This window comes from Myotis brandtii, unplaced genomic scaffold, assembly GCF_000412655.1.
Source record: "Myotis brandtii unplaced genomic scaffold, ASM41265v1 scaffold634, whole genome shotgun sequence".
Classification (NCBI taxonomy): domain Eukaryota; kingdom Metazoa; phylum Chordata; class Mammalia; order Chiroptera; family Vespertilionidae; genus Myotis; species Myotis brandtii.
In genome coordinates this window covers 1,440,889-1,452,233 of record NW_005370427.1, presented here as the reverse complement: position 1 = coordinate 1,452,233, position 11,345 = coordinate 1,440,889, and the positions used below count along the sequence as shown (strand labels likewise).

General features: G+C 51.0%; 1 protein-coding gene across 1 annotated transcript in view; it reads right to left on the bottom strand.

The window, feature by feature from the left end:
• CNGB3 (cyclic nucleotide gated channel beta 3) overlaps nt 1-9,136 on the bottom strand; it is a 129,046-nt gene extending 119,910 nt beyond the window's left edge. The window contains exons 1-2 of the mRNA XM_014528439.1: nt 8,986-9,136; nt 4-85 (exon numbers count right to left, since the gene is read on the bottom strand). Of these exons, the coding sequence (XP_014383925.1) occupies nt 4-85; nt 8,986-9,096 (193 nt within the window). The 5' untranslated portion in view covers nt 9,097-9,136. The remainder of the gene's footprint in view (nt 1-3; nt 86-8,985) is intronic.
• Nucleotides 9,137-11,345: the final 2,209 nt, after the last annotated feature.

Sequence of the window (11,345 nt, the reverse complement as noted above, 5' to 3'; positions counted from 1 at the left end):
GACCTGGGGCTCTGAGATGGGCCTCTTCAGATGGGATGGAAGTCAGCGTGGCTTTGAGAGACGTCCTTTCACTTTTGTTTTCTCCCTTTCAGAAGCAAAATAGAAATTGTACGTGACTAAGTCACATAAAGATGAAGTTGAATGTAAGATACAATGCAGTTTTTCATTCCATCATCAGATCAATCACTAGAATTGACCCTTTGTTTATGACACAGTGAAAATAATCATTTCTGCCCAGGAATGAAAGATCAGTCTCCCTCATGCCCTTGCAGCGCTGGCCACAGGCACACTGCGTCCCGCAGGAGGTTGCCGCCCCTCCCAGGGCACACCTTCCTCCGGGGCCTGGTCCTCCTCTCTTGCAGCCCGAGGCTTGTCCTGGTCTAGGTCTTTATGGCAAGAAGGTAAAATGACGGGAGAAGAGAGCGTTTAGTGCCTTCACTCTGCATTGCTGTCTTCCCTGCATGACCTCCTGAGCCCCTTCCTCACCGTTTGTCTGACCGGCTAAGCTTCCCCAACCCCCAACGTCAGTGCGTCTCACAGTGCACACCTGAGAGTGCTCCTATGAGGAGAGAGGAGAGCAGGCTCTGGGAGGACATGGAGAGAGGGCTCCTTGGTGCTCCCAGTGCAGCAGGGGGAGCAGACACACAAAATGTCCCTGCAACCAAGCGCTCTGGGGGGTGAGACGATGCTGTGGGACAGATGGGAAAGGTGCCGTGCTCCAGGCTACCGGGGCAGAGGGAAGGGGAGCACACTCTCAAAAAGGAGGCAACTCTCGATTTTACAAAATGACGGGATTTTCTTTGCAGGTGGACGAGGCAGAGAAAATAGCCGGGCAGCGAGGCATGGCCAGTGGAAGCCTGAGGCGTGACCGCGCAGGAGGAGGGCCAGGCGGGAAGGCGTGCGGAAGCGAGCAGGGAGCAGCAGGGACGGGACCTGAGGGCGTTAGGCCGTGTTGTCTGATGTTGTACACAGACACTGTGTCAGAGACGTTTCTAACTCGGAGGCCAATTCACCAGATGATTTAATTGAAGCCTCACAATAGCCACGCGTGTTGGACAAAGCAGCTCTTCTTAGGTCACTGGCAGGCCAGTGAGAGGCGGGAAAGGCAGCGCCCCCTGGTGCATTTCAAAGCAGAGACAAAGCCGCTCCAGCAGGTGCTGTCGCGTCGGGCGCGATGCTGTCACAGACATTCCGTCCTGGCGCTGTCTGATTCTGGGGGACGAGAGACGGGCTCGGGGAGCTGGAGGTCGCAGTTCTGATTTAGCTGTTATTGGTAAATGTGAATTATCTAAAACATTTTGGTTTGAGAATTAAATATTTAAATGACACTTTAAAAAATACAATGTAAACGGATTGACTCATTCATAGATGTTTTCTTATTGGGCTTGACCCTCTGTTTGTGGTTAGAAGTGTGTTGTTTCAATGTCTAGGAGGTGTCTCTGTGGAGGAAAACACGTGTCATGTTTAACATTCAACATTTGCAACTGCAGGGAAACTGTTCTTCCACATGTTCATGGAAAGAGTCGATGCAGCTGATTCCTCAAACATGACAAGGTCTGAATGTGACTGACAGCACCCAGGGCCACCGGCGGGGCCTCCGGGAGCACCCTCCTGGGTCCAGTCCAGGCCCCTCTCGGGACCCCTGTGTGTGCAGAAGCTTCTCCCCTCCCTCCGCCTTCTCTCCGTCGCCCCTCCCCCACTGGGAAAGCTGATTCCTCATGACGCTCCTCCTGTTCTGAACAGCAGGCCTCGTGCCTGGGATCTCAGGGCTGCGTCCAGGAACAGGGTCCGATCTGGGCTCTGCAAAGTGCTTCTAACTGGCCCCTTCTCCCGGGAGGGTCAGCACGCGGGCACATGGCTCGGCACAGCACTGCTGTCAGCTGCTTTGTAGCTGCTGTTCTGTGCTCTGGGGGAACATAACCACGACTTCCCCAGGAAAAGCACAGCCCGGCGAGCCGAAGGGACAAACTCGGCTCGACATCCGTGACAGTGTGAGTTTGTAAACACAGCCCACAGACAGACAATAGTGTGGGGAAGGCCCGGAGAGGGGACGGGAGTGGGTGGAGGGGTCCATGGGGGGGAAAAGGGGGCGTCTGTAATACTGTAATACTTTCAACAATAAAGATAACTAAAAAATAAATAACGTTTAAAGTGTGGATTAGAGCAGTGGTTCTCAACCTTCTGGCCCTTTAATACAGTGCCTCATGTTGTGGTGACCCCCAACCATAAAATTATTTTCGTTGCTACTTCATAACTGTAATGTTGCTACTGTTATGAATCGTAATGTAAATGTCTGATATGCAGGATGGTCTTAGGCGACCCCTGTGAAAAGGTCGTTCGACCACCAAAGGGGTCTCGACCCACATGTTGAGAGAAGGCCAGGGCCCCTCTTCACCTTCCCATTGCGAGGAGCCACCGTTAACTGAACAGGACAACAACCTTCCTACGGCCAATGCCCAGTCGTCTCGGTGGTTTCTGGGCTCCAGGCTCCTCTAATGGAGTCATCGGCCCTGCGCCTCTGGTCCCTGATGTGCAGCTGCTTGCACTTGACCGCCTCCACCCACTTCTCCCCATGGGAACATGATGACTGCTCTAAAGACCTCGTGCAGCTCTTTAGGTGAATCTAGTGAGGAATTCATAAAGAAGTTCTGTAGACAGTGGTAAGTGACTGGTGATCATATAATGATCACTTTGGGCTTAAATCTGTTATAGAAACACAAGTGATTAATAGTAATTGTTAGGCCTGATCAAATAATTGAATCGATGTCCCTCCCCTGGGAACTGACCTTCAAGTCACTTCACAATGGACATTCTACTCGCTTAGACCACATCCCACTTGCTTAGACCATTATCTCTCTCCTCCAGACTTTCCCAGAATTCTCTGCCCAGAAAAAGCCCGCATAGAGTCATTTAAAAACTTCTGACTCCCCATCTTTGGGTGCTGGCACCATTTTGGGGCTCAGCCCATCTAATCCTGATGACCTAATTAATTCATATTTCTTCACCTCTTTTTGGCCTTGTGCGTTCCTCCTTCGGCGACCCTAACATTTGGTACTAAAACCTGAGAGGGTCCCATGAGGATGGGAGCCATTGTCCCAGCTTCGGTCAAGTTTGCTACTTGGAGAGCAGTAGGCAGTGGCAGCTCGACCTGGTTTTACCTCTGCATCCTACTCGGGTGACTCGATTGCTGGCCTCAATTAGGCCTCCCTCCCTTATGGACCCTCCCGCACCAACCAAGGAGGACGCTGGATCGGAAATCTCTCCCCCTCCATTGCTGGCCCTCCATCCCACACCGGCCAGTCTTCTCTAGGTGAGTGACCTTCCACAATTCCCCTCGTCTCAGGTCTTCTGCTCACTCTCTCTCACTGACTTCTCGAAAGTCTCTCATCTCAAAAGTCCTAGCGCTAGGCCAGAAGACTCCTCAGACATTCGGCTTTGGGTCCTTCTGGATTGGGGATGCCCAGTCCAGAGGGTCACCTCTCGTTTCTCGTGGTGATTGGTTTAGCAGCGAGGATGCCTGCCCTAAACAGTCACCTTTGGATTTGTGGTCTTTCACTCACCCTTCCTCTCTCGTGGGCCATGCCACACTCCCTCTGCACACTCTCGGGGGAGATCATGCCCAACCACCTCATTTTTTTTTTTTTTAAAACTGTTTGACCACAATATAAGCTAGATAATAAGTCTCAATGGCCTGAAAATGGCACTTTTAATTTTACCACATTGCACAAGTTAGATAATTGCTGTCACTGCAATGGAAAATGGTCAGAGATTCCCTCCGTCCAGGCCTTTTCACCCTCAGTCCCAGCCCTCTCTCTCAGCCCTGCTATACTCATCAGATCTTTCTCCTTCACTCAAAACACCACCCCCCTAACACTTCTGATTCTGAATCTACTTTTGAGCCAGCAGACCACTGACTGCTACCCCTTTACACCTCCCTCACCTGCAGTAAGTAGATTCCCAAAACCCAGACCCTCCTAACCAGCAACCACCTTCTCCCCCAGCCCCTGAGAGCCCAAATTCCAAGAATGCAAGCTCCAAAACAGCCTTTCCCACCTAACACTCGCTTGCAGGCCACGCAAAGACCACCCTCAACAGCCTCTTCTATTCCTGCGCCCATTCTACCCCTGAGGGAGGCAGCAGGAACTGAGGGCATTGTGGTCAATTATGACAAAATTAATGAAATCACTCAAGGCCCTGATGGGAACACAGCTCTCCTCCTCTCCCACCTCACAGGGGCCTTATAGAAATTGACCACCTTAGACCCCCTCTCCAGAGGGAGCCCTTCTTTTGAACACCCATTTTATAGCCCAAGCAGCCCCCGACATACGTTGCAAACTTCCAAATATAGACACAGGTCCACAAACCCCTCAAAAGACCTCACTAACCTGATCTTTAAGGTCTTTAATAATAGAGATGAGGAGACACAAATCCAAAAACAAAGGCGAGATCAGGCCAAGGCTGAAGCCCAGAAAAAGGCCTTTCAGCTCCTAGCCACCACTCTCATGAACCCCAAACGAAGTGCCGGTCCTCCAACCGATGGTAAGCCAGGGGCTAAGCCTTCTCTGGGCCCATGCCTCAAATGCAGCAAGGAAGGACACTGAGCCAAGTCCTGCTCAAACCCCCACCTGGGCCCTGCCCAAGGTGTGGAAGGGAAGGCCACTGGAAATCAGACTGCAGTCTGGCCCCTCCAGTTCAGGCCTCAGCCAGTCCAGCACGGCTGCCCTCTGGATCCGGGTTGGAGCTACCAGACCTCCTGGGACTGGCCACCAAAGACTGAAGCTGCCCAGGCCCTGACAGGGCCCCACAGACTTACACCACCAGGACAGAGCCTCGGGTAACGACTGTGGTGGCAGGTAAGCCGATCTCCTTTTTAACTGACACTGGGGCCATTTATTCTGCCCTCCCCAAATTCGCTGGGACCCTTGTCCCCTCCTCAATCTCTATTATGTCCCCTCACAGCCATTAGTCACCTCACCTCTACACTGCATCTTACTAGATACCCCCATTCACTCTTTTCTCATTTTACCTCAGTGCCTGGCCAGGGCCACCATGTATCCCCTCATAAAGCCCAGTTGTCCCAAACCACAGACACCTGCCTCAGTTTCACTCTCTCACCCCACAAGGCTGAGCCATTCCTTGGACTGTAAATGCCTCATCTCCTCCATGACTGTCCCCTCCTCTAAATAGGAAATGGTCTCCTTTCTTGGGCTCGCTGGATACTTTCACCTCTGGGTTCCCAACTTTAGTCTCCCACTGAGCAAGGGGACCACTCACTGAGCCTTTAGATTCCAAGGCCAGCATTCTCACCCCTTTAATGCTCTGAAAACTGCTCTCACCTCAGCACCTTCTCACCCCTCCACCCTTACTTAACAGTCCGGCTACTATCAGAAGCTGAACTCATTATCACCCAAACCTTAGCATGTTACTCTAAGGAAAAATGTGGCAGTTTTAAATCTAAGTGGCTAGAGGCCTGGAAACTGCCTTTCTAGAACAGGCTGCAGGGCCTGCTCCATCCGCCCCCCTCAGCCTTTTCTCCAGCCTCAATGCCTATTCCTAATTTTCCAAAATCTTCTCTGGCAACTTAAAAGCTTTGTAGCAATCCTGGTTTAAATGATAAACATCTAAATATTTCAACAAGTTTTAAGTTCACCTGATTTTAGCTTTTGTAACAGAAAAATCATTAAAGTACACTTGGAACTGTTAATATAATGTCTTGTGATTTGTTAAAGGTATGTTTCTTGAAAGTGAGAATGTTCATAAATGTCAGTAAGAAATGCTGTCTGTTTACTTTTTGGTTATCATTGGAAAATTCAGGTTTAAGAGTTGACAATAGAAGGCATAAGGCATGGACATGCATTCTGAAGGGAAAAAAAGTGAGTTAAAGTTGTAAGAATGTTTGTGAAAGTTGAAAGAAAAGGTTTGCGAAAAGTTGTAAGAAGATTTGTGAAAGTTATAGAAGGTTTGTAGGGAGAAATGTTAAAAGGAAGTTATATAAATGACACAGGCCAGAAAACCAGGACAAACAGAACAGGGAAACTGAGATAGTAAAACAGCTATCTGCAGCCATCTAGAAAACCCTATCTTTCCTAAACCAAGGGCACTTAAGAGTAAATGATTTGAGAATAAACCTCATTTTGGTATGTTAGACTACAACTCTCCAAAACTAGTGTCTCTTTCCTTCCACCAGACCATTTGTCATAATTCTTGTTCTTCTAGCTTTTGCCCCAGTAATACTAAAATGTCTAAAACAGTCTGTCTCTACCAGGTTACACACCTTACTTGTACTCAGAAAAAACCACCTCTCGATACCATCATAACCTCCTTTTGTGCTCAGGCCTCATCATCCCTTTGAACCCCAGAGCAAGGATGATGGGCCAGGTACAGTAACTTACCAGAGCAGAAAGCTCCAGATGCCTAGCAAGGGGCAGAACTGGGAAAGCAAGAACCTCACCCCCAGGGTAATCTATCCTCCCATTTCATATCACTAGTCAGGCAACTTAGACCCCTGATTTTTTCCTCCTTAAAGATAACATCTAGGCCTCAGTTGTATTTCAGCTCCAGGCCCAGAAAAGCAGAAAAACCAGACAAGTGATGCTGTGGCAGCCTCAGGACCAGCTTTTACCTCAAGTCACTCAACAGAACCGTTTTTGAGTCTTCACCAACCCGTCTCTTGGTGAAATCATGCTGGTGCACCCCTCCCCCAGCCCACTGCTTTCAAAGTCCATTCCCCTGAGATCTTGACGTCTCCCCCTCAGCAGGAAGTAAATACAGAAGATATGACCTTTGTTCCTAGTCCATAAACCGAAAAGGCTGGATGTTCGGTCTGATCAAAGAATTGAATGGATACCCCTCTCCTGGGAACTGACCTTTAGGCCACTTCACAATGGACACTCCACTTGCTTAGACCACATTCCACTTGCTAAGACCATTATCTCTCCCCTCTGGAGTTTCCCAGGATCCAGACCTGCACAGAGAATTCTCGGCCCAGAAAAAGCCCACCTTTAAAAACCTCTGACTCCCTGTCTTTGGGGTCTGGTGCCATTTTGGAGCTCAGCCCATCTGGGTATCCAGATGACCTAATAAATTCATAAATCTTCACCTCTTTTTGGCCTCGTGCGTTCCTCCTTTGGCGACCCTAACACTAATGATAATAATAATAGTCACCTGGGAAGTCCCTACCATCACTTTATGTGTACGTCTTTCATTTGCTAACAAGGCTACCAAGCAGGCCTTCTCTCCATTTTGCAATGAGTAGACTTAGTATTCACAACAAGCTCTGTCCAGAGCAGGGCCCTCCGCCAGGACAGTGCTGACATTGAGAATTGGGTACTTCGTGTGTACATCCTAGAAGTTTAGGGTGTCTCTAGTCTTAACCCACTAAGTGCCAGGAACATCCCTGCGCCTGAGCTGGACAACCAAGTGTCTGCCGACATTGCCAAGGCTCCAGGACAGCTACTCCCAACAGAGAATGCCTGGTTGGGAGAAGTTCCTGATCCGTCGGAGTTTATAAGACCAGGGTGTTTGAGGTTCTCTGTTGAGACTAAATCATACAGCCAAGGTCACATCCACGAGATGACTTCATTTGGATGATGACAGAGATGAAATCAACAATGAGAAGTCTTATTTGGTTTTCCAAACCCCAGTATAGTCTTCTGAACATTTATTATTCTGTTTTAGAGCAAATTGATACAGTATACATAAATCCCAAAGACAGACAGTACGTGACCCAGATGGTTGTGGGTGAAGCATGGCACAGTCTTATGTATCACAGGGTCTGGCAGACCCATCACCAGATGAGGAATCTATAATAATAAAAGTGTAATATGCTAATTAGACCAGACAGCCGAATGACCTTCCGGATGTCATTCTGGATGTCATTCTGGATGAAGCTGCAGAGGCGGCGGCCGAGGCAGAGGTGGTTAAGGGTGATCAGGCAGGCAGGTGAGCAGTTAGGGGCGATCAGGCAGGCAGGCAGAGAGGTTAGGGGCTATCAGGCAGGCAGGCAGAGGGGTTAGGGGCTATCAGGCAGGCAAGTGGTTAGGGGCAATCAGGCAGGCAGGCAGAGGCAGTTAGGGGCCAGAGGTCCTGGATTGTGAGAGGAATGTCTGACTTCCAGTTTAGGCCTGATCCCAGGGGTTCTGGATTGCTAGAGGGTGCAGGCCAGGCTGAGGGACCCCCCTCCCATGCATTAATTTCATGCACCAGGCCTCTAGCCTATATATATATATAAAACCCTAATATGCAAATAGACTGAATGGTGGAACAATTAAACAACCGGTCACTATGATGTGCGCTGACCACCAGGGGGCGTGCGCAGAACATGGCGAGTGTCAGCAGCAGGCAGCAGAGCGCGGAACATGTTGGGCATTGGTGGCAGTGGGATGGTGGAGCAGGTGAGCTGGAGCACCAGACCAAGGCGGGGCGCCGGTCACTGTCATCGGGGCGAGTCTCTGGTGAATACTGAAAATTCTTTGCTCCCATGTGCCACAGTCCCACTGGGTGCTCATACCTGCTGCTGGCACCAGAGCCACCACTCACACCCGCTGCCAGTGCCCAGCACCGGTCCCAATCGCTTGGTGCCATCAGCAGGTGTGAGCGGCAGCTGCTGGCCCCAATTGCCCCTGAGAGCTTCTCTACCTCCCCCTGCTCCTGAGGGGCAATCCAGGCAGCAGCCGCCGCTTGCACCCACTGCTGGCGCTGGCCCCGCTTGCACCCACTGCTGGCGCTGGCCCCAATCACTCCGTGCCATCAGCAGGTGCAAGTGGGGTGGCACCGTCAGCATGTTCGAGTGGTGGCGGTGGGAGCGGGGCTGCCAGCAGACAGGGGACCGGGGGCTGAGGCAGCAGGGGTGTGGAGGATGGGCTGAGACCCACCCTTGTGCCCACCACAGCCTTGCAACCCACAGTTCCTTTCAAGGTACATGAATTCATGCACTGGGCCCCCAGTGCTGAGAATAAAGCCCAGCCAGGAATGTAAGGGGCATACCTGAGTCCTGGGCTGCAGAGGCGAGCTGCGGGGATTGGGGACTTGTTTATTTTCATCGTCCCCTCCTCTCGGCTGCACCTTGTTAAATTTCATTGTCAGCGACTTGGACATTGGAGACGTGGTTCAGGAAACTTCTATTCTTCTGAGCCTGTCTTCAGGTAGAGAAATGTCCTTTGTTTTTCTTTTCGTTACAAGACAAGCCAATTAGTTGTTTAATCCGATTTTGTTCTGGGTAATTCTTGGAGGCAATCGTCAGGGCTTTGGCTTAAGAGCAGCAGGGCACATCTGCTTGGGCAATCTGATCTGTGTTCATGGACTTGAGAGAGCCAAAATGCCCTGAGAATATTTATAAGTAGAGGATTGAATAAAACGTTATCCTTGATCTGAACTAAATATGATCAAATTGCTAATTGGTGTATTTTTTCTTTCTCATTATCCATCTCCATCTATCTCATGTTAATCAAAGTAACACATGCAAATGATTAAAAAAATGGAGCATGCACAAAGTCCTACATTATAAACAGCAGGCACTCACTCCCAAGGGCCCAGCTCTAGTTCTGCCTGAGAAGTAGCTATTGTTTCTGCTTTCTGTTCTGGCGGCGTTTTTATTTTTTCCAGGCATCGGTATTTTATCGTTTGATTAGATTAATGGGCTTCTTAGAAATATGATGAAAAGTGAGACCTATGGCTTCCCACCGTAGGCGCCCAACGCCCCGCAGGTTGAGGAGCCTACACCGGAGTGAAGCAGGGCTGCTCGGCCAGCACCACCGGCCAGAGACTCAACAGAAGCGTGTTTCTCCAGCGCTGGAGGCTGATGCCTGAGGCCTGGTGTCTGCAGGGCTGGTTTCCCCTGAGGCCAGAGGGAGGGCACTGTCCGCCTCTCTCCCTGTCCTCACACTGTCTCCGCTGCCCGTCTGCGCCCAAAGGCCCTCCCCCGAGGGCGGTTGTCCTGGAGCGGGTCCCACCCCAGTGACGCCAATGTGGTCACATCCAGGTCCTGTGCTTAGCGCCCAGGAGCCCACTCAGCCAGAACCTGAGAGACAGTGTTTGGAGAAAATCATTTCTTACAAGTGTATGATTCTCTTACAAATCACTGAAGTAACATGAAAGCCATATATGCGACTCCTTGTTGTGTAGATCTAGATAATGATAGTTCCGTTGAATTATTACTTTCATAAATTGTAAAAATTACCTGCACTCCTACCCCGCAGGGGTCCAGCGGGAAGTAAACACAGAAGGCATTGCGGTCCATTGTGACCAACAGGGGGGAGCGCCTCGCAGGCGGACCTGTCACTTGCCCCCCGCGGCGCCTGCAGGTTTTGAAGCCCCGGGGACAGACACCCTGTCCTCACCTGCCTGCCTGGCGCTCGGAAGCAAATGTGCGTTTCCTCGGTTCTGCCCACAGCACACGCCTCACGGATGCTCCCTGCAGCCAGGCGTCCCCTGTGACGGCCTGGGCGAGGCTCCGCAGTCCTCCCGCCACGTGCCGTCACCCGCACTGTCTGAAGGCACCGCGTCTCTGCGGCCTGGGACCTCCAGGAAGCGGGTCTCCCCGACAGGAGGGAGGGAGGGAGGGAGGACCACGTCCAGCAGCGGCCCGCCCCTCTGGGACTAGCAGCAGCCTCGGTCAGCGCTGTCCAGCCCATCGGGGCTTTTCCGCAATCGGATGTTTACGTTTTATGCTAAGTTTGCAGACAGGTGTTAGCTGCCCAGTATAGAGAAGGCGGGTGTGCCCAGGGGCTGGAGAGTAGGCCTCCCGCCAAAGGGTCGTGCGACCGATTCCTAATCAAAGGCATGTAACCTGGGCTGTAGGTTGGATCCCTGGCCTCGGTCAGAGCGCATTTGGGAGGCAACCAGTCAAGGGGTCTCTCTCACATCAATGTTTCTCTCTCTCCCTGTCCCTTCCCCCTCCCACTCTCTCTAAAAATGAATGGGAACATATCCTCCCTAGGCCTCCCGCCAAAGGGTCGTGCGACCGATTCCTAATCAAAGGCATGTAACCTGGGCTGTAGGTTGGATCCCTGGCCTCGGTCAGAGCGCATTTGGGAGGCAACCAGTCAAGGGGTCTCTCTCACATCAATGTTTCTCTCTCTCCCTGTCCCTTCCCCCTCCCACTCTCTCTAAAAATCAATGGGAAGATATCCTCCCTGAGGATTTCCAACAACAACAACAAAGATACCAGCAAGTGGAGTGTACCCCTCGTTTCAGGCTGGGATGTATTTGCATATTATTCCTATAAAGTCATTCAAGTTGATGCTGAGGGTCCATAATACAGTTCCCACTTAATAGGAAGCAAGTTTGAGAAGTGCCGCTCCCTCGGAAGGAATGCTTAGGGCGGGTTTCAGACATCCCACCCAAGG